Source organism: Salarias fasciatus, chromosome 1 (assembly GCF_902148845.1).
Source record: "Salarias fasciatus chromosome 1, fSalaFa1.1, whole genome shotgun sequence".
Lineage (NCBI taxonomy): Eukaryota > Metazoa > Chordata > Actinopteri > Blenniiformes > Blenniidae > Salarias > Salarias fasciatus.
The window spans coordinates 32,605,805-32,629,275 of NC_043745.1; the positions used below are offsets into that span (position 1 = coordinate 32,605,805).

Genomic DNA, 23,471 nt, shown 5'->3' on the forward strand with positions numbered 1-23,471 from the left:
GCTCCGTCTGTGTGTGTGTGTGTGCATCTGTGTGTGTGTTTGTAAATCCAGAGCATACACTGTGAAACAGTTATAAATGTAAGCAGAAAGATATCAAAATGTTCACAGTAATCCTGAGATTTCATTACAGAAACATCATTACCAGATTATTACTGCTTTTCAATGCTGTCTGTATTATGATCGACTACATCAGGGGTGTCAAACATAGGGCCCCTGGGCCAAAACTAGCACATCTGATAGCCAAAGAGTAAAATTTAAAAGAAAAAGAAAATGAATAGAAATATGAAGTTTGGATTTTTGTTCAAATTTCCTTTTGCATTTTAGAAACATGACATGTATATACTTTTCCTCATTCCCAATATCACTGCATTTGTCACCTCTCATTAACTACTTGACCTGCGAAGAGCGGGCAAAGCCAATCAGCATCAGTGTGAAAACTCTGGATGTAAAGGCGGATTAAGAGGTGAGAAGGCTTCTTCTCCTTCGCACCAAACAAGGTGAGATGAACACAGCTAGAAATCCTGTTCGAAGTTGAGTGCCGTTCTTTTCTGTCTAAGAGCAGCACCTCAAAGCAAAGATACACTCATGAAAATGTCCAATTTTGGGACGTGAATGTTTAATGTACACAAATGAGGGTGATATATGGAGTGAAATACTTGGCTGAGGAGTCATCCACAGCAGCGTTTGTTTGAAAAAGCCAGGCGGGTTTTATAAGGGCGCAGGTTGAATCAATGTGGTAAACAGTGCTGGAGTCGGTGGGAATTCGCAGCACTGATACGTCCCATTGATTCAGAATTCCCTCCACCACTGTGCTTTAACGCAGGTGGCGTGAGTCATCTGTCAATCTCCACCCGTTCTGCCCTCATGAAGCTTCGCCCGGCGGAGTGTGAGTCATCCTCCGCCGTCTCCGCCGGGCAGCGGACGTGGCCGGCCTGGGAGGACGGACGCTGGGCGGGAGACACCTGAAAGTTAAATTTCACTTCCATCAAAGCCACCGCTCTTCAAAGCTCGGTCATGGGGAGACGCGGGGGCTGGCAGGTAATAAATAATAGAAAAAAAAATCGGCTTTAATCTCAAGATCAGCCACTCGCGGAAGCGGACTGTCACTGTGACTCCTTCCTGAAAACCGCCTCCGAAAGAAAAGGAAAAGAGCGAATCCAGTATCAGCAGCTTAGAGGGGACTTTTAAGGATTATTGCATCAACTAAGGATGAAAAACTAAAATAACTAAAACATTTATTCATAACAAAGATACACTAATCCCTAAAAATGGAGTTCTTTCCATATAATCTCGTAAATGATTAATTATTTATGTTGTGCTGTGTTCTCCTGCTGAGACTCATGTGGAGACAGTAGGCCAGCAAGCCTCATGTAGCTGAGGTAGTTCAGGATTAATGAGGAACAGCAGAATACTGACAGAGTACCTGAAGAAGTCATTTTTATATATACAATTAATTGTTTTGTCATGAAAATGATACAATTACATTTTGGTTAATCAGGCACAATGAGGATTCACATTATAAATCATGTTATATTTATGGAAATTAACTTTAAAAAGGTCAGAGAAAAATATTTAATAACATGCATGTTTCTGTTGGTGGGTCATCTGTGGGTGAATGTAATGATGGCGGGCAGGGTCACAGGTGGAGGGATTCCGTCTGCGGGAGACATTTTTATTCTATTTATTTGTTTCTTGAGCCATGATGTTTGGGAAAGGAGTCGTGGAGCTGATGGACTTCAATGAACAAGTGAAGAAGTAAACTTGTGAGTGATGTGATTGATTGCAGACACACATCAAAACCAAAAACACTACTACAATAACCATCAAGACAACAGCTTCAACTAATGTCAACAGAAAGAGTGAGCCTGCGGCAGAACAGAGAGACAGCAGCTCTGCAACTTTCCTTTTCTCTTCATTCGCATAACAGGCTCAGTAAAAATTCATTTTTGGACACTTGGTGACTAATTTCAAGATGGAAATCATGTACTTCTCACTCAGTAGCAAAAATAATTTTGCTATAGCTGCCAGTGAAGACAATAGAGCATACAAACAAGTGAAAATGCATTGTTTTTGAATTTATCTATCAAAAACATTTTGCTTTTAAACAGCAATGTAGAAACTGTGAAGATGATGAGGAGGAGAAGGTGGGGATTTCCATCAAAAGCAGGTTAAACTGGAAGAAATTAAGGCAAAAAAAAAGTTAACACATTAATTTTATTGGCCCTAAGAAAAGTACCTGAAGCTCACAAAAACATTACCAAGTTTTAGTTTTTAAAGTAGGGTCTTAAAAAATTACAACCTTTTACGAGCCATTTGGGGAAAAAAAAAGCAGTTTTTTACTGCCGCGCTGGGCTGTGACAGCTTTGTGAGATATCACACAAACAGTAAAAGCAGACAAACGGGTCTAAAAAAAATAAAACATTCATGGGAGAAATCAATTCCTGAATTGGCCCAGTAATCATCGGCACACACAAATCCCCGGGCGCGGACACGAACGGAGGGAAAATCCGACGCCATTCATTAGATGCAGCGACTGCTGCGGTGACTCCCCTTCATTTTAGTGCAAATCACACCGATAATTACCTGCAATTTTCTCTCAGTCACTTCTAGATGAAAACCAGTAGCTCTCATGTAATGATAGGAGATCTGTGACCTGAGCGGCATCAGTAATCAGGCGGCCGTCCTGCTGCTGCTGCTGCTGCTGTGGGAACCACAGACACACAGATTGACTGCAGTAAATCGATACACGCTGAAAACGAGTACGGCAGACATGCTTCATCCAGCATGTTTGCACATGTTCTCCACTTCAGCTCAGACCAGTCTGACAGCAGGGGCTGCACGCCAATACTAACCTGTGAGGTTTTCAAGGGGCTGAAGCACGACTCCGCTTTCTTTAATGTTTTCTTTAACCTTCAAGCAGCTCTCTGAAACCCCATTTGGAGCTGTAGAGTTAGTCAACCTGTGGATTGTTTCAACTAATTTGACGATAAATAAAAGGAAGACCTAATTTGAACCAGACATCCCAGATGTACCTGGACCATAGATCATGCTGTATTGATGTAATTCAGTCATGTTGTCTGTTTTTGTTTTTATAATAACCACTTTACTCAATATTATAGAGTAAATCATATGATTTTGTATAGATGAACTTCTTCAAAACTGGAAATTATTCTTTCACTTCATTAAATCAGTTATTTTTAATTGCCATTACTATATTGCACCTTTGTTATTTAGCATAGACTACCCTGATATTATTGATCTTTTAAGCCTTTTTTAATACTTCTCCACAAGTGAAGGCAGACCTATTATTCTTGTGCACTGCGTGCTGCTCTTTTTAGTATTTTCACTGTCTATCTTTCTGGATCTGCTGCTGTACCACTGAAATTTCCATTTTGTTGCAATTTGTTGCAGGATTAATAAAGGATCTATCTATCTATCTATCTATCTATCTATCTATCTATCTATCTATCTATCTATCTACAGCATGCTATCCGTACAAACAGTTCATAAACAGATACCGGTAAGTCAGTTGTCTCTAATGATCAGGGTACTGAGCATGGTTCCCCCAAAACGAGCAGCTGATTCAACACACACAGTTTTGTCTCAACTAGTAATAGATTTAATTCTGTATACATACAATTTCACTTCACAGCTGAATACATTATGATGAATAGCTCCACAGATCCACTGACCATGCGGTCGTTAAAGACTTTGACTTCCTGGTTTTCCTCCATCTGCTCCTCACCCTGTGTCAGCTGAACAGGCTGCAGACTCTTTTTAACCTTAACTGTGCACAAGATGGATGAATGGACTTATCGGTCATATTTTGCATTTCGTACAATCAACGTGTGTAATTATTTTGAACCGGAGGACGACTCAGGCCGCAGTCTAAGTAATTATCATTCATCTTCCTTATTGGATGAACCAGTCAGGGGTCACATGAGCTGGGGCATCACCCTGCCTCTCTTAGTTAAAGGTAACATGCACTGTGCACGTGTTGCAGTCCATCACAGGACTAATTCACAGGGGATCCACTACCTGGCAACAGGAGAACATTCAAACCCCCAAAGGCCCCAAACCTGGAATCAAACCTGGATCCTCTCATTGTGAGGTCAGGCTGCTAATTGCTACGGCAGTGCATCTCATTAATTATTCACAGGCTATCTTTATGAGACAGTCTGACTCTGCTCAGAGAAACTTGGACTTGGCGTTTCAGAGCCGTCACGTCATTAATCTTCATATCCAGACGGAGGTCCGAACTCCTTCAAATCCCCACGTCACACACGCACCTCCACAACCTCTACACACCCTCATCTGTGGGACGGATGCAGGTGCATCCCATCAGCCCGTCCTCCCGCTATCACATCTAATTACCCTCATTTTCATCTGCTCACGCCATCATGTGCACACAGCGTAGCATGGCGGAGGCTAATTAAAGCCATGTACAAGGTAAACAGACGTAGCGCCCCGGCCCTCCCCGCACCAGCCGCGACGCTGACATTTATTAAGCTCCATTATGACCCATATGGTTTTTTAATGTGTGGCAATAAAGTGTGCAGGCACGCAGCGACGGCCGAGGGAAAAGAGGGGGGGTGGAGGAACATGGGCTGCGGCTCAGGTGAAGCGCCGCGGCGCCTCAATCCTCCCCCGGCTGCGCTGCCTGGGTTCGCGTGAGCCCGGCCGAGTCCCGCCGAGCCCCGAGCCTCCGCCGTCTCCCCAGCTCACCTCAATTATCTCTGCCTCATCCGCTCAGTTGGGGCGAATTAGCAGGGCCGTTCCCAGCTTTGTTCACTGTCATTAAAAAGGCATTAACATGTAAGCTTTTATCAAGAGAGGTCACGCATGATGGCGAGCGCAACAGACAAAGAGGGATGTGCTTTCATTTACTTGATAAATTATTGTAAAGCCATTCTTGCTGAAGAATATATGCATACATTAGGGTAATGTCAGCGTAATGTCAGTCTCTGTTTAGTACTGTAATTCTCTGAGACGTTTCATTAGAGGAGTTCATTGTGTCCTTCAATAAGTGAGACAACGAGCTGATGTTGTAGTGATCGTTGAGGGTTGACTCTGTCATGTTCCTCTATCAAAACATCTTTAACCAATCACTTCACCAAGTTCATGATGATGATGAGGAAAGTTTGTGTAGCTGTTGTCTTTCACAGAGGCCGTCGAAGCAACTTATCAGATCTTAGACAAGCCTGTTTTTTCCATTGAGAGTCCTTCCTCTATGACCCGGGGTTAGAATCCAGTGGAGGGTTGAAGTTTGAATTTTTTGGGCCAAAAAGAGAACATTTAGTGAGCAAGTAGTAAGTAAATACTTGTCATTTTGACAACCATGAGTAGAGCTGCATGAAATAAGGTGAACATACTGTGAATTGTTGGACTAACAGTATGATTTGTAAATTGTAGCAACTGTTTCCCTGCTTTGAGATTCATTCGTTTCTTTCCATTTTTCATCACAGTGCATGTGTTTCCCACCAGCAGCACTTCAGAAGAGAAGCAGTTTGCTGTTTTTGGTAAATTCTTTTGATTTTTGTGCTTCTGGTTGCTGCACGGTAGCCAAGAGGTATGAAATGGAAATTAAAAAAAGCCAAAGTCTGTGAATTATGATTAATCACACCTTACTTTCATATTTAAAATGATTGTTTCTTAAAGTCATTCAATTGGCTATTAAAGTCATTTCGAATTTTGAATTCGATCTCTACATTGTGCATGTTGATATTGTGATAAAAGCCAATCTGCGATAAATTCTGCAGCCCGAATCATAACTATCATAACTGATTTCACAGAGCAACTGTAGCAACATGTATCAATTCATCTCTCTCTGCTTTACCCAAGTTAGGATTTCTAAACACACTAAACAGGCCATTGATACCACATTGATCACACTGATAACTAATGTCGATCAATCAAGTAACCATTTTGGGAATAAACCAGTGAAGAACATGCAAACTCTTCACAGTAAGTCTCAAAGTTGAACACAATACTACTGATCACTGCTATTGATCCTATCATATCTACCGTATAGGGGCAGCTGTTGATTCAGTTGGCAGGGCTTTGTTCCAGGATTTTTCCCCATCTCCCCCTGTCCGTGTGTCGGATTGGGGGAGTGAGGCACAGTGGAGAGTCTGGTCAGGTGTGATGTGTCCACATTTATTCCACATAAGGCTGGATGGGAGTCAGCCGGGAGAGATCGATGGTCACCTCCGAGATGCTGTATGGACCGTGACTCAGACGCTGCGGCACTGAATGGCTCCGTCGAGAGTGAGTCAGTTCTGCAACGCGCCGAGCGACTGACTCATTCACAAGGGCAGGAGATAAACAGCGCTAATCTGACACTGATCCCACTGATTCTGTGAGTGTGGCCTCCTGAGAGCGCATCCTGAAACCCACCGCTGTGAAGGATCATAAACAAACAGAGCATCCAGCCAAAAGAGAGGACGCACAAAGCGTTGGCATCACACGGCATTGCATACGTGTCAAATGAAGCGAGCACACTGGAGCGTCGCACAGCTAAAAGCAGCAGAGGGGCTCAGAGCTAATGTAATTGCAGCTCCTCTGATGAGTTGAATCACAACGACACCATGGAACAGGACAGCGGCGTCTTCTGACGAGCGGACGTCGGGATGCCCGATATCGAGGGCTGACAGACGTCAAGAGTCAGCTGGAGGGGGAGGCAGTGACGAATCAACAGCCGGGGGTGTTTGATGTGCATCATATGTCCCCGTATGAATCATCTTCAACCGCAAAGAGACACAACACCCCTGCTGTGAAAGGAGATGAAAGTTTAGATATGCTTACCTGACACTTCTCTAAAATTGAAATCAAATTACTTTATTGGTAACTATTTAAAAGCCTCAGTAATCATATGTAGAGATATAAAAGATATGTAATAGTTATGCAGTAATACTTATAGAAATCTGTTGTCGGTTGACATTCTGTTGTCTGTATTTACTTCTAGCTCCTTCAAATAAAGGGCTAAAGTGCACAGCTTGAAGTTAAAGGTGTTGGCACATTTAGATGCCAAATACATGTTAATCTTCTGCAGGGTTTTTTCTTTCTGCTGCTGCCCTGTTCTGTCTGGTCACAGTCAGCGTAGATGTTGTGTGTAGCTTGAGGGGCAGCGTCTGAAAATCTGGCCTGATTTCTCTACAGAAGCTTCATTTGACCGGCGCTTGGCCCTTGGCAGGCGGCGCGTTCGCCACCTGCTGACACAAATTTCCTTCCACCGTCCGCGGAGGGCCTCAGAGCTCCTGAGTCATGCCAACAGCCTCCTCCAGTGCATGCCTGCATGCGCTCTACCTCCTCTTAATGAATTATGAGGACTGACTCGGGTGGCGGCACGCCGCCTCCAAATCTCTATTTAATTGAAACACGATACAGAGGCTGAGGGGCACGAGGGGCGATAAATTGGAACATCCACTCGGTAATCAAACTGCCATCTGGCTGATCTTGAGAGAGAGAGAGAGAGAGAGAGAGAGAGAGAGAGAGAGAGAGACTCGACCCTCTCCACAATCCAATCACCGCTGCTCCACCGCGACGCACCGCTTCGCGCGATGTGACTGAGGAGACAGAACATCCAGCCGTTTTATGAAGCAACACAAATCCATTCAGTGGAAGAACAGGTCTGTGACAGCGTAATAAAACAAGAGAGGAGCAAAGGATGTGACGACAAGACGCTGATGACAGGACAGAGTGGGAATTAGGAAAAAAGCACGGCGAGGATGGGAAGGAGGAGAGAAGAGAAGGGAAGGAGAAGATACGAAGGTTGGAAAAGCAGAACAGAGAAAAGGGGGGAAAAAAACGACAGAAAATACTGGAGAAGATAAGAAGACAAAGAAAGGCAAAGAGACATGGGAAAGACGGAGAAAAATAAAAGATCTAATTTGGAAAATTGTAGATGGAACAGTAAATGAGAGATGAAACAGAGGTCATAAAAATAGGATGTGTGACGAATGATAATATATTAATATAAATTCACCATTTGTGGCAGTAATCTGGTAAACATTGGTTACTAGGTCTGCAACGACAAGGATATTTTGACGGATACGCTTTATTAATATTGCCGTTATGGCCAGTATCCAATATTTATGGGTGTCAATACTTGTATAAAAGCAAGTTTCTATGATGATTTTGTACACTGAAAAACATGTAACCACTGAACATGAAAAATTACATAATAATTTCTATCATTTCCCAAACTTCAAATTCAAAATACAGAACAAATTCAATGAAATACCAGTGTTAGTTTTAACACCAACTTTAAAACTTTGAGCAAATACCTCCATGAAAATAAAGATTTTCACCTTAAACCACAAAAAAAGCTTGATAAGGGTTTATAGCTTAAATTACCGGTAATTTCAATTCAAATCTGTGAACGAGGCTAAATCCAAAATATCAAACCTTCTCCTGTTACTAGTATTACTGCACCAGGAATGGCTGCAACGAAAAGAGAGTGTGGAAAAGGAAAAGAAGAGAACTGAAACAGGTAATATTGAAAATATAGCAGGAATATCAGCAGAAAAGTCTGAAAGAGGGACGACTGGTAAAACAGAAAGGAGCCTGGAACCGACAGAGAAGAGGAAACATACAGACAGGTGGTAAATGAAGGCAGAGAGAATAAAGGGTGAAACAGAGCAGCCATCAGCGGGGAGCCCGGCCCGGTCTGCCACCGAGGCTGCTGGGTAACTACCGGGCTCGTTTCACTTTTTTTTCTCCCCCCTATGCAGACGTCTGCTGGCGAGTGAGACGGAGCCATCAGCGGCTCCTTCACTGTGAGACCGCATCAGACAGAATGCATTAACGGCCGTGGCAGCGGGGCCGAGCGCCGGCTGATGTGGCTGTGAGTGGATTAAGGTCAGCGTTGCATCATGGGAAAAGGTCAGACGCTCTCTTGTACGGCGGATTGCAATCAGCATCCTTTCACTCATGTGTCGCCCGCTCCGTCGCCGCCCCGCCACTCAGAGGGTGTGAAGACGTCCGGAAGCGACCGGAAGTCCTGCGCAGAGAGGATTTCCTCGGAGAGAGGATTCCACTCCTCACCCACGCTGAGGAGAGTCTGTTCTCTGACAGCTCGACAACACCGGGTCAGCAGGCCAGCCGCAACGTCTGAATCAGAGGTTTCTTGACGGCAGTTACTAAAAATAAACAAGATTATCCAGAATGGTGTGGGTTATGAAAATTATTAGTCACTTTCTGTCAAAAGAAGCAGAGTTGATGAAACCTGCGGACCTCTGAGGTCCTCAGGAAGAGGTTCACTCAGTGTTTCCAGAGGCAGAGGAAACGAGGCGAAGCAGCTTTAAGTTCTTCTGCGGAACAAACTTCCTGCTGAAAAACTCATTTCTTTTAAATCGGGCCTTAAAACATTACTATTTCCTCAAGCTTTCCAATAAACAACAGATTTAACTTATTTAATTACCTTTATCTTAATAAACTTGTTACTTTATTTATTCTCCTTCATATGCCGTTCTTAATCGTCTTGTTTTAATGTATTTCATAACCTTAATTGCTTAAGATTAAGACTCTTTATTACTTTGCTTTAATATATTTCATTCATGTCCTTGTAAAACACTGTGGATTGCCTTGAGTGTGAATAAATTTGAGTTAGCTTCTTCTTAGCAAAAATAATTAAATCAATAACAATCAAATTCAATTTAAACTTTGTTATTCATGAATTAATTACAAAAAACAACGACTGAATTGAAAACTTAATTCCAGCTCCGGCTGTGTTTATTTAATCCTGAATCTCAAGGTTGAGCATAAATATGAAAGAGTATTTTTGAAAAAATTCTTGCTAAACTTGCAGCAGAATTCGTACCACAGCTGCAGAAAATCTAAAAATACTATTGGCTTGTTTTTCATGTTATCGCGTCCCTTTATTGCCATTTTATTGGCCTCTCATTGCTTTCAGTGTCCTCCATATTAATCAGATAATTATTTTTTTAATACATTATTTTATGGTGCTTTGTTATTGGCTTTTTTTTTTCTTACCCCTCCCTCGACAGCAATTTGTCTTTAAGTTACAACTTTTAGCTCAACTTCAGGTGTTTTATGTTTCCTCTGTCTCGTCTGTCTGGATTTCTGTTCTTGTTTGATTTGTCTCTCGATGCAGATTGAAGAGTTTTTCGATGTGAAAACATGCCAACACTACTTGACAGAAGTGTTTTACAAAACACAAACACGCGCACACAAATTATGCTTTTAGCATGTATCACTTAAAAATTTCAGTAAACTATCATATTTTCTGAATGAAAAGTCACACTTTTTTGAATTGTTTGGTTTCCCATATGACTTATAATACCAATTTATACCTGATAGATATGATCTGAGACCACTAGGTGTCACTGTACGACAACAGAATGCTGCTAAAGTACGACAAAAAAAAAAAATAACATTACCACCATATTTGAAAATATACAGCAGAAAATGGAAACAAAACAGCAGAAAAAGAGGTAAGAGTGTCTGACAAAATCATAAGGAACTGGTAAAAATCAGGAAACACAGTTACCGTGATAAAGAAAACAAAGAAAAGCGCATTTTGAGTAAATGTAATGACTGAGGACTGAGGGAAATAGTCACAGAAGTCTTTTAGAACACCGGCTGATGGTTTATCAACGTTGCCGTTACGTCTCAGCATGAAAGCGATATGTGACTTATAGAACAGTGTGACTTAAATATGTTCTCTTTCCTCTTCACATGATGCAGTGAACTCATGTGGGGCTGACAGTCTGGAAAATATGGCAGCTTGTCAAAGATTTTAAACATTGTGCTCGAGGCTGAAACTCCTGATCTTGGTTTCATTCTGTCGGATCTTTTATTGACGGGATGTTTCAGCTGTAGCTGGGTTCTGTTGGGTCAAGTGGCCCCACAGCTATAGAATATAAAAATAACCAACAGCAGCCATTGAAGTGAATTGACCAGTCAATTTCTGTATTTGCTTAATTTATCATTAAAAAAAACAAAAAACAAAAAACATTTTGGCCTCCACATTTGAACTGTCATCTTACCATCTGAATTGCTCTCAAATGCGAAAAAGTTCCACAGGATCAATGTTTAGCTACTCGATGACTAACTGGAGTTTTCATTACGTGATATAAGCTTCTGAATTAAACATACAGACAAGATAAAGACGAGGGGTTGACATGTTTCTACATGAAAGCTCGTAAAGTGCGGTTGTAATGCTGAACACACACTCGATACAGCCGCCAGAGCAGGCAGAATAAACACAGTTTAAGTCAGTATTGACACCATTAACACAACCAGCCAGACGTTGAGGAGATGAAATGAGTCCGGTCAGGCATGAGAGGGCCCGCTTCGACCTCTGAAGCGCTCAGACACACAATCCGCTGCACTTCAGCAGCAAAAAGGAGATTTAATCACACACACACACACACACACACACACACACACACACACACACACACACACACACACCTCCTCACTTTCCTCATGCTGTTCCTGCGTTTTCACGCCCTCCGCCACAAAGCGCTCCCTCAGGATGAGTCTCCACACAGAAAGCAAAGGATTGTTTGACACTGAGAAATAAGGAGCTACAACTGTGATTAATTGGAAAGTTTAAAGAGCAACAAAACAAAGGAAAAACTAAATGTTGAGCTGGTGTGCTGGGGACCCCTGGCTTTCAATTATAGCAGAGACGGAACATGGGAGAGTTCTGCTCTCAGTTTTGGGTGGCTGCTTCGCTTTGATAGTGTGCAATTTGATTTCTGCACGCCGACTCAACCATCCGTCCTCTGTATCCACTTCTAGAGGACCAGTTCAACACAACTGAAAAGTGTTGCTGAAGTACAAAGCTGTTCACCACACACACAAACACTGAACAGGCCAAAACACATTGAAGGATTTTGCATTTTGTTTCTTGTACGCTATGTAGGCTCGTGAAGTCTGATTAATTTAACTGATACTATTTAATAACTGACTAATGACGCTGATTTTTTAACTGATTAATTTTAATTAATTTAGCTACTTTAACTGTAATGAGGTTGATTAATGCAGAAATGCTGTTGTGTTGAGTAACAACAAGGTTCCAGAACTCACAAATGTCCCACTTTCCCAGAGTTTGTCACATACACATTGAGTGTACAGCAAAACTTGCATTTAACCCGTCCCTAGGGAGCAGAGGATCTTCAGGATTTTGGAGCCTTGCTCAAAGACCCACAGCGGTATTCTGTCAGCCGTAGATCCAGAACCTGTGAATCCGCCGATCACAAGCTCGCTTCTAAAAACTTAAGGCTTCCACTTCTATTCCATGAACCCGCTCTGTAAAACAGCTGCCCCATTCATAACGAGTGATGGAGCTGAAGTCTTCCCCGGCCTGTTAGCAGCTGAGGATCCTCCACCTGCGGTTCCTCTAACAAGAGTCTCCATTAGCAGCTTGGAGATTCTGGAATAAAGGCCACAGTTGACATGTGAGAGCTGCCAGGCGGGACGACGCTGCCGCTTGTTTAAAGTGTTGATCTCTGAGGTAGTGCGAGAAATGTCACCCCGTTTATCTTCTCTGCAAGCACACACACGCACACACACATGCACACACAATACATACGCAGGTGAACACTATAGAGGGCTTGTCGCTGTATGTAAGGACACACACTCACACGCTCGGGTAATAACGTGCATGTTCGCGCATGCCAAAGACAGAGTCCACAGAGGAAGGAGGAGGAGACAAGTTAATGGTGATAACATAAGTGTGAGGAGACATCTAGCAGCTCGGGGGGCTTCAGGGATTCAAATGACAGTCTGCAGTTCAGTTAGTCTGCTGTTTTAGTCCAGGCTGGGAAATACTGAATGCATCCATATCAGTGATGTTCTCAGGAATAGATAACAATGGTTGGTTGAACACCACATTTTTGAAAGTAATTTACAAATAAAACCTGATTTCTTTATTTTTTTTTAACTAACATCAGATTACAAACTATTATAACCAACACTTCATGAAATTTCCTTTTTTTTTCCCCAGTGATCAAAGTTGACCATAAGAAAGATATGATGCAGTACATACATCTATTATGTGATAGAACCAAAACTTCTCAGGGCTTTAGAGAAGACAACTCAGTTGATATGTGCTTCACTTTTAATTTACTTCTTTCTAGTTATAAAAAAAAGCTTTACATTATCAAACAGTCCCTGTTTGTTTATATCAAAACGTTAACATTAATAAGGTTTGCTTAGAAAATCTTCACACATGAATAAAAAGCATTTGATAACGTCATCATATCTCATCATCATATGAGTTTGTTCGTTCTTACATACATCAGAACCTTCTGATGCACCTGAACACATCATCGGTGATGTTACCTGAGATCGTCAGATGTTTCGGGTCTTTCAGACATCATACATCCTACTCAGGCGGCCCAGCCACGGCTGATCAGACCGTGACTTGACATCATATATCATCATCATATGATAACAACAATTAAAAAACAAACAAACTACCTTTTACACTTTCAGAGTCACTCCAACAACTTGGAAACTTGTTTTCACAGATGGATTCAAACACGGCGCTCCTGGGTAAGTGATTTATTTCCATCTGGCCTCTTGTCACAGTCTATTTGTTTCTTAACACTCCACTTCCTGTTTTCTACATTGTTGTCATAACTACAAAAGCCAGGAGAGTACGTTTGACAGTTTTATTTCTACATTCAAACCGAGGACTTACCGGCTGGTCAATCACCTGTACAGTCTTCTGGACGGCGCCAACACGCGCAAAAAGAGAAGCACAAAGGACGCGTGACAGCCTGGAAACTGATTACAGCTCCGATCAAACAGCCTGACTGTGACTTAAGAAGCGTTTCAGAACCAAAGCCGAGGAATCGCTGTGATATCACCGTCATAGTGGTGAGAATAAAGCGAGTGAGACCTGAAGGGCCTCCTGTCTCCTGAGTCAAAGTCACCGCCAGCCATTTTCCCCTCTGCTTCTGACAGCCAGAAATTATGATTCACATAACCAATAGGGATTCTGCTGAATAAATATACACAGCTTTAAGCAATTGAAGCATCAAAACTCACCTTTTTCTATTCAACTACATCAGAGATGTGCAAAACTACAAGTGTTTAGCGCAGCAAAAGTTCGAGTATGAACTGTGTCTGTGAAGAAGAAGGATCTAAAGAAGAAAACAACGTGCATTTATATGGAAATGCTTTGGGGTTTTTCCATGAGAGGTTCCACATGTAACAATGGACGAGGGAAATGTAAATGTGTCTTGTATTCAGAACAAAAGGGACATTCAAATGCAAAAAGAAAAAAAAAACTTGCCAGAATACATCTGATGCTTCACAAAGTTTGAGGATAAAGAAAACAGCAAAGACGAGAGGAAAAAAATGAACCAGCAGCATGATGGGAAATGTGACAAAAAATGGGCCAAAAGGGGGGTTTCTTTTGAAATACCAGCAGGAGCAGAACAACAAAGAAGGTTTGAGCATTATTTTATTGAAATTTACACCAATCAGCCTTTACATTAAGACCACCTGTTGGCTTGTGCAGCCCTGACCCAATGAAGACCGTTCCCTCTCAGATAACACACTGCATAGCCACCACAATTCAGTTTATGTCAAATCTTTCTAAATCCATCCCGTGTCTGTTTTCTCTGCTTGTAACAAATCTATTTAAGGACCAACCGTTTACTTTTAGCCAAATATATCCCACTGAATAACAAGTTCCATCCACGTCACCTGTCAGTGGTCGTAATGTAATGGCTGACTGATGTGATTTATTTCATTTTATTTTTTTGTTTTTATTGTTGTCTGGGTTCATTGTGTAAGAACACAACGGACAACACAACTCAAGCCGATAGCTGCCAGTTGCCATGACAACAGGGCCTTGGCTTCTTTCTAAAATAAAACCGAGGCGGGAAAAGATTAAGAGGGAGCTGCCGGGGCACCCGGCGCACCCTTCCTCCCCCGCTCCCCCGCTCCCCCAGACACACAGCAGAGAGAGAGAACGCCTGGCACCGAAAGAAACAGAGTGGAGTCAGCAACAGAGCACAGCGCCGGGGGGGGGGGGCGAAGGAACAGAGAATCAGCCGAGGAGATACCACATTCAGATCTGCATTCAGTGGAAGCACAGCAAGCTGGGAGTGTGACACACACACACAAACACACACACACACACACACACACACACACACACACAGGTCAGTTCTGAGAAACACTTTAGAAATTTGATGAAACCAAGACGCTTTGCTACAGCAGCTGGAAGTGGACACGTGTCTCATCAACTCAGCTCAATTCGATTCAATTCAACAGCTCAAAACCAAAGTCCATGAATGAGGAAATAAAATATGATTTTGCAATTATAAAAGCAAACCCACAATACTGCAGTCTGTAGCAGCATAACCCGAAGTATAAACAATGATAAAAACAGGACCCATGAGGAGAACGTCAACCTCCACATAAACCTTCTGTTCTGATATTCTGTCTAGACATTGTGGTGAATATAAAGAAAAAAAAAAAAAGACGATACTCCAAACCGAATTCAGTCATAGCTTACAAACCTGCAGTATACAAACTGAATCTTCAAGCTGATGAGTGTTTTAAAAATCTAAGACTTGCCATGATTACAGTGTTGGTAAAATAGTGAAAACAAGGTTCAACACTATAAGACATGAAGCCAAGGACATGTTTTTTTTAAAAAAGCAGGTCTTCACGAAGTGCAAGTATCTGCCCTGCATGCGGAGCTGATTATTCATCTCTGCTGTGAAAATCAATTTCAAGACATCTCGCCAGGACTCATCGAAGGTTACTGCACTCAACGTCCAACCTCAGTGTCGCTGCAGTGTCAACAGCCAATTAGCTGCCAGCGTCGACCGAGGGAAGAGGCGCTCAGAGGGGTGTGTGTGTGTGTGTGTGTGTTGGGGGGGGGGGGGGGGGGGGGGGGGGGGGGGGGCTCTGTCACTCTGCTCATGAAAATTAGCTTCTGCTGATTGTAACCACTGGTCCAGTCTTCCTGTAACATCTCCAGTGACTCACACTGACGTACCATGCGTCTATATGTGGGTGTGTGTGTGTCTGAGAGAGAGAGAGAGAGAGAGAGAGAGAGAGAGAGAGAGAGAGAGAGAGAGAGAGAGGTAGAATATAAGAAGGTAAAATATTAAAATGGAGATTCTGAAATAAATACTAAAAAACTTATGTTGTATTTAATTTCCCATAAAATAAAAAGGAAATGTGCATCAATATCACTGATAAGAGGACATTCCTGGAATTGGTGTATTGACACATTTTTCATAAAACTAATGTGTAGTCTTAAAAATATACTTTTCATGAATAGTTTTCCCAAAGAGATTTCTGAAGCATTTTTTCATGTTTAAACTCACGAATCTGCCTTTAAAAGTGTATTTTATTCTCCAAACTACTGGGATTTTTTTACTCTATCAACACATGCTGGTTAGATAATCAACAGATAAAGTAATCATGAAATCAGAAGTATCCAGAGTGAATGCTATTGATTCTTGGTGCTTCAGATATCAAGTGTATTTCCTCTTAACTGTTGCATCTGTTATGCATAAACATCTTTATGTGAGTCCAACACACAAAACTGAATGTAGGTAAATACAACAGAACAGAATAGAATGTTTATTTCCATTGTTGCAAAGGAAATGAAACTGTGTGCCGTCCTTTTTAATGCAAAAATAAAATACAAAAGAAATTAAGAAAAATTGATTGAAACAAATTGTTTATAATAATATAGAGTCTCCTGCCTTCAGTGGAAATTTCTCGTCAGCGATAGCTCTGCGGCACGACACCATCACCGGGGGGTAAAGACCCGTTCTAAAAGGTAAAACACCAGCAGGAGTCAAGCGCTGACTCAAACTTTCTAAATGTCAAGGGTGCTGAAAAACGAGGCCATGCGGCAGACGAAGGGCCGCCGCCGCCGCCGCGTGACGGGTCTCAGTCTGAGTCTGGATGACAGCCGGTCGGTGTTGCTGTAACGGAGAGCACAAAACATCCAGTCTCTGCTGATGTGAACGCTTTAGTGCTGCTTAAACATCTGTTCAGCTGAAGTTACTTTAAATGGTATTGTGTTGTTTGAAGAATCATTAAAGTGACTCGAGGAAAATGATTATGCAGCCACGTGAGGAAATACAATCAGATTTTAATGACTGTGTATCAAGCAAAAGAAAACCCACATTCAAAACAACTCAACCTTTATAAAGTGCTAAATAAAATACATTGCACTGATAAAATTTGACCTTGAATTTGAACTCAATGGCTTTTTGGAAAGAAATCAGACTGGCTTATTTATGTTGCTTTTTAAAGTCAGTTTTAATAACCAACATTATGAGTCACTTAAATGTCACGAAATCAGGTTTTGAAGTTTAAAACAACCCAAAAAAAAAAAACAACACATAAATTGGACAATTTATAGCTTTAAAAGAATCTCTTGGGTAAGATTAATTTATGACAGAAAGAGGACATTCAGCATATCTGTAAAAAGCTGCATTTGTCCACTTTATGCAGTGTTTTATTGTTTCATATTTAATTTCAAAGCGTCCTGTGCAGACTGGGGTGAGCAGCAGTAATCTGACTACATAACACCAACTAGTCATGGATTATGTGACCCTCACCCTTCGTCCTTCTTGTTTGGTTTAGATAATTCAGCAAGAAATGTGAACATTATTAACCATGGTCATGGAGTTAAGTTGAAAGGTTCTGATTTTAACAGCAGGAAAGTTAATCCAAAACAGATTAATTCTAAAGTACTTTACTCACCGAACTGAGAGATTAAGCTTTTTTTTTTTAAAGTTGAATTCTTAGTTGCTTTTTGTTCAGTGTCATAATAACTATTTGCTGAAGTTTAATGGGGTCTAAATACAAAAAACGTTTCATTTTCTTGATACCTTAACATGAAACCCTTGACAGTATTTACTGCTGTGAATGACGGAAACTAATCTGCGTGAATTTCTTTTGAACACCGCTTCAATAATAGAAGTGCTGTTTGTAATTTAGGTTAACCAACCCTTTAGTTCTTGCATGTTAAATGGAACAAATGGCCGCTGATGGAACAAAAAAGCATGAAATCCTCCGACAGGAGAAAATGAATCAACCTCGTTGGGGGGCGTCGTACTGTCCATGTGACTCACTGGGCCCGGTCCACCTGTTTGCTGACGGCGTGGGCGGCGTCTGGACCGGTGACAGTAATAATAAGAAGGACAAAGAGCAGGAGGGCGACGCGCCGAGCGAGTCGCAGCACCTGCCGCTGCTCTGAACTGTGCTCGTGTGGGTGAAACGGTGACGGCTCAAATTGGAACCTGCAGCACACTCCGCTCTGCTTCCTCCTCAGCTGGGTGAGGAAAATGAACACAAATGACAGCTCTGGAAAGAGCAGCGGATCTGAGGGAAGAAACCCTCAAACTGCTCCTGAGCTTTAAATAAATGAGGAGAAATATGAAGAAGGGATGCCATGATGAACGCTGTTTCACTCCGAAACAGTCGAAGAGCTGCACAAAGACACGATGCGAGTCGTTACTGTTGCTTTTGATTTAGTTGACCTGTTGATCAATAAGGCCGATTCTTCGAGACTTGATCTGTTAATTTTTGCTTTTTTGTTTCAAAACTTGTGCCAATAAAACTCAACAGTTAAAGAGCAGAACCTACCTGAGGCCGTATGAACTGATTGACTCGTGGCAACTGGGAGAGAATACGTTGTTCAAATATTTATTACACGTTTATACAACATTTTGTTTTTTTTTTTTGTTTATATATATATATATATATATATGTATATATATATGTATATATATATATATATATATATATATATATATATATATATATATATATATATATATATATATTTATGATTTCCATAGCTCATTCTCAGAATTCAAAGGTCTTCACTGACACAGTCTATAATCTTGTGTTTGAGGTTAACTGGTGGTTATGAGTGTGTTACTGTGTCGGTCCTGTGATGAACTGAATCCGAGTTCATGTCGTCACAAGGCCTGTACAAGGAGTACAGCAACATTGTTCAAATGAAAGGAATAACTGCAGAATTTCATAAAGATCGTGATGGACAGAGAGCTGCCACATCATTTACAAGAACATTGAAAATCAAAGGGAAAGCACATGATATGCAAAGTATGACAACTGAATGTCGACAGTATATATTGCAACATCCATATATGAACTGAATGTTCAAAAGGTTAAACTATTCTGATGGCATTATTATTATTATTATTATTATTATTATTATTATTATCATTATTATAAGTATTATTATTATTATTATTATTATTATTATTATTATTATTATTATCGTGAGATGTGAAAATGTTCACTTGACACACAGAGGTCCATTTTGGCTGTCCAACATTTGCCATCCTGTTGCCCTAAATACCCACTAGAGCAACAAATGTGGATTAATCCACTGCTGAAAATAGTCCTCAACAGACTTTCAATCTTCTCCTTTTTGAGATTCCAGCAGTTGTTCGGGAGATTTTTTTTTTTTTTTTTTTTTTTTTTTTTTTTCCAAAAAGTCAAACATTCAGAGAAAAGAAAGAAAAAGAAAAGTTTGGGGTGAAAGCTGCATGAAGGGATCAGAAAATATTGCGAGACGTACCGAAACATTTGTTTTGCTCTTTTCATGGGATTTGTAGTCAATAAAAAACAACACAAACAAACACCTTCAGCTTTATCCTTTAAGAACTTGTTTGTCAAGGACTCCCTCGAAAATAAGAAAAATTTATCTCGGGAGGTTTGTGCTTTGAATAAAAGATACGGAATAAAACCCAGAAAGAGAATAAAGCTCGGAAATCTAACTTTGGAAGATTTTTCTATTCGTGTTTTTTATATTTATCCACAAGTAAATAAACATAAATCATTTTCAGCCTCAGTTCTGATAAAATCACCTTACATTCACTTTCAAAGCTAATTAGTCCTTATTGCTCTTTAATAATCAGTGTAAATTACCATTATCATCTCATTCCCCGAATGTGAAATCCTCCTTCTTCTCCTCATTTACTTCAGTTTGATTTTTACAACACCACTGTAGTTGTCTTTACAGATAGCAATAGAGAAAGCTGATTTAAGTGCCTTTGAAGGTATTGTTATTGGTTCCAGATGGGCCGTCTGAGTGATTAAGAAACTGCTTATTCACTGGAGTTTTGATGCTCAAACATCTCCACAGATTACAGGAAAAAAAAAAAAAAAAAAACAGATCAGAAAAAGACAAAATATCCAGAGATCATCCGTTCTCTGGAATCAAAAGCCTCCTTAAAGGGCCCAGAAGAGACATCAAAAGAGCATTTTTGGATTGTAGAGGGAGACGAGAGTCTTATCATGGATATGGAAGCCGGATCATCAACATGGATCAAAGTCTCAGAGGAATGTTTTCAACACCTTGTTGGAATCTACGGTACCAAAGGAAAACAGTCCTGATGGTGAACTGGGGTTTAAGATGCTGTTAGCAAGGTGTATCTAATGTTGTGGCTCATTTGTGACTTTGTGATCATGGCTGTGTTCCGATTCTGTATCACTATAATCCAATATGAGAAGATGACTGCTGCAGAGCAGGGACAGGAGTCTATCAGCTCACTGAGGCCAGCTGGTGTTTGGAGGTTTGAATCCCGCTGCTGGCAGGTTACTGCTGTGGCTCCCTGAGCATCTGCACTGTGGAGCCCGCTGCTGCTGGATGCGTCCATCATGTTCACTAAGATCAGCTCCAACGTAACGAAACACCTTCTCCGAGGGCGTCAGCAAAGCATGATTCATTTCATCCAAAATATTATTTGAAAGAAAAATGCTTTCTAAGATTTATTCACATTGGGCAGGGCTTCCTGTGTTTCAACAAGCTCCTCAGGGAAAATTAAACTTACAGTAACATAGAACAGAACATAGTAAAGAGCCGTCTTACCTTCATGAGGACAGACTCGCTGAGCTTTTCTCTGTTCACAATCTTTATGGCGACTTTCTGACACGTGACACAGTGGACGCCCAGCTTCACAAGACCTGCAACACAAAACAACACCAAATGGAGTCACTCCTTCAAAGTCAGTGTGAGTCACGCCGAGGGGGAAACTCTCAAAATGCTCCCATGCAAAAAAAAAATAAAAATAAAGTCTCAAACTGATGGAGGGAGGTATCAAAAGAGCTGTGGACTTGAATTAATGGCATCACATTTGAGACAACCAGTCGTCCTCAGGGACGCTCAGCACGGCTGGGCGAGCGAGAGAGAGAGAGAGAGGAAAAAAAGAAGATTTGGACTCTTTAAATATCATGGAGCTGGAGGACTGCAGATAAAACAGATCTGAGCTTTTCAAGGTGAGACGTGAATGAAGCCTCGTGTCCCTCCGCATCGACCACATGCTGCATTATCTGAACATGGAAGTTTTCTCTTGACCTTGGAAACAATAAAACCGCCTTTTAAACATTTCGCTGAGTTTTAAGCTGAATTTCGCTCCATAAGGGAAGAGACTCTGAATCATTACATGATGTTTTTTCATTTTACAATAGATGTACACAAGGATATTACAGACATTATAGACTCTACTCTTTTACAGTTTCACACTCACTGGCAGAATTCATTCACACCCCGCAATCTCAACACATTCATCGATAAAGCAGCTATCACAGCCTCGGATGAAGCCTGGAAAAGGTCACATTGATTAAAGTCAACATTATAATAAGGCCACTTTTCAACTGATAATGATGATCAATACTGATTTTATTCGCCTATAATCAGAAATAATTTAATTTTAATTAAAAATGCAAAGAAACATGAGTTTTTCATATTAAAATTACCTGTAAGTATGAATTACTGCTTGTCTTCACTGTACTTAAAATATCACCATGCAGGCTGTTGCACAGTTTTACACCATAAATATAAATCACATACTTTTCAGAGTGGAAAAAACCACAGGTTCATTCAAACTGCAATCAGACACGACTTCTCGAGTTTTCAGCTGTCATTGGCTGCTAATGAACATCAGCGCTGAATTTGTGTTTCGGTCAAGAGGACTGAGTTGAACACACTCTTCCTCCAGCGAGCAGGAGTGTATTCAAACTGCAGCAAAGCTTGAGTTGTTATCCATTAAAGCTTGACAGAAGATCTGCATGAATCCTGAATGTCACGCACAGAAACAGAGATAAACTTGAATGAAAATAGTTTAAATGCGATAAAGCGGATGAGTCCATAAGGGCTCCGGTGTTGTGAAACAAAGCTGAACGGCAGCATGTTCACTGAACGGTGCAGACAGCATCCAGCCGGTTCCACTCCTCCTCACTGGAAACTCTCAGCTGTGTTGACTGATGGAGCAGGCGGATAAAAAATGTGGCTGATTTCATATTCTCCAACTCCCAAGTCCCTTTTTCATTGTGTACTTCTGAGAGCTCGCCGGATGCGACTCTCGCGTTGTAACGGAAAATGTCAACACGCGATGCCTTCATCTTATTACAGCCACAATGACTCCATTCATCTCTATCAAAGCTCTGACACCGGGGAGTGTATCTTACTTTGTACTGAAGGTCTGCGGGCTGCGGTGGGAAATGCCACTGCGCATATGCACCTCTTCATTACCTCACGCTGCATATATATTTCAGCGGAGATGAGCGTCTCGCGTTTTGAAAGGTGATTTCCCAGCGGGGCGCTCGCATTGAAACAAGTCGGGCCGTGAGCAGCGGGGGTGTCTGGACCAATATGGCAGCCTGGGGGCTCTTTTATGTCACCAGTTAGAAGTGAAATGGCATCCAGGGCGACATCGGCCCGGTATTATTGATCTTGTTGTCAGAGACGCTCGAGGACGGCTACAACTGGCTCGCCGTAACTCAGGGCTTAGAAAGCCCCATAAAGGCTGCTCTGCATGTACACATTCAGGCTTACAGGTTTCAGTGAGAGGCGGCGTGGAGGAGGAACAGGAGGGGAGCGCCGAGGATGATCCTGGGAGACGGGGGAGGACGCTGAGCGGGACATAATAGAAAAGAGACGAAAGTGCCTGCAGCTTAAAAAGTAAACACTGTGCGACACACTACTTTCAGAGGCTGATCTATTGTTGCCGCCTTCTAAATAATCATCTGAACCAAAAGCCGCTCTTCCCCTTGTCCTGAAGGAGAAAGGAGCAATTTACAGACGTGAACAAACCTCAAGTCTGAAGCTATTCGAACATATTTTGCGTCTTTTAGCTCCAGATTTCAGGATACATTTTCCTGGTATCAGCTGTTCCAGCGATAAAGCAGCTGCTGACGCCTGAGCAACAGCTTCAGCCGTCCACTGAAGGTTTGCACTTATAAAAGTAGGAGCAGGACACGACGCAGCAGGAAGTCTTTCCCACCAGCCACAATCAGACTTGACTGAGCTTTACCAGCTGCCTCTACATGTGATTGTATAGAGTAATGAACTTCTTCTTTTTCTTCTTTTTTTCTTTACTTATCTATCAAACAAACCTTTATTTCTGTATTAGTCGTTCATTTCTGAGTGTGATTGACTGTGAGGAGTGTTTATGTGCTGCAGAAACCGAACAGCT

General features: G+C 41.5%; 1 protein-coding gene across 9 annotated transcripts in view; it reads right to left on the bottom strand.

Moving 5' to 3' along the window:
* LOC115392472 (serine/threonine-protein kinase BRSK2-like) overlaps positions 1-23,471 on the bottom strand; it is a 151,771-nt gene that overhangs the window by 52,416 nt on the left and 75,884 nt on the right. For all 9 annotated transcript variants that reach the window (XM_030097161.1, XM_030097133.1, XM_030097115.1 and 6 more), the window contains exon 2: positions 20,867-20,961. In XM_030097161.1, coding sequence (XP_029953021.1) covers positions 20,867-20,961 — 95 coding nt within the window. The remainder of the gene's footprint in view (positions 1-20,866; positions 20,962-23,471) is intronic.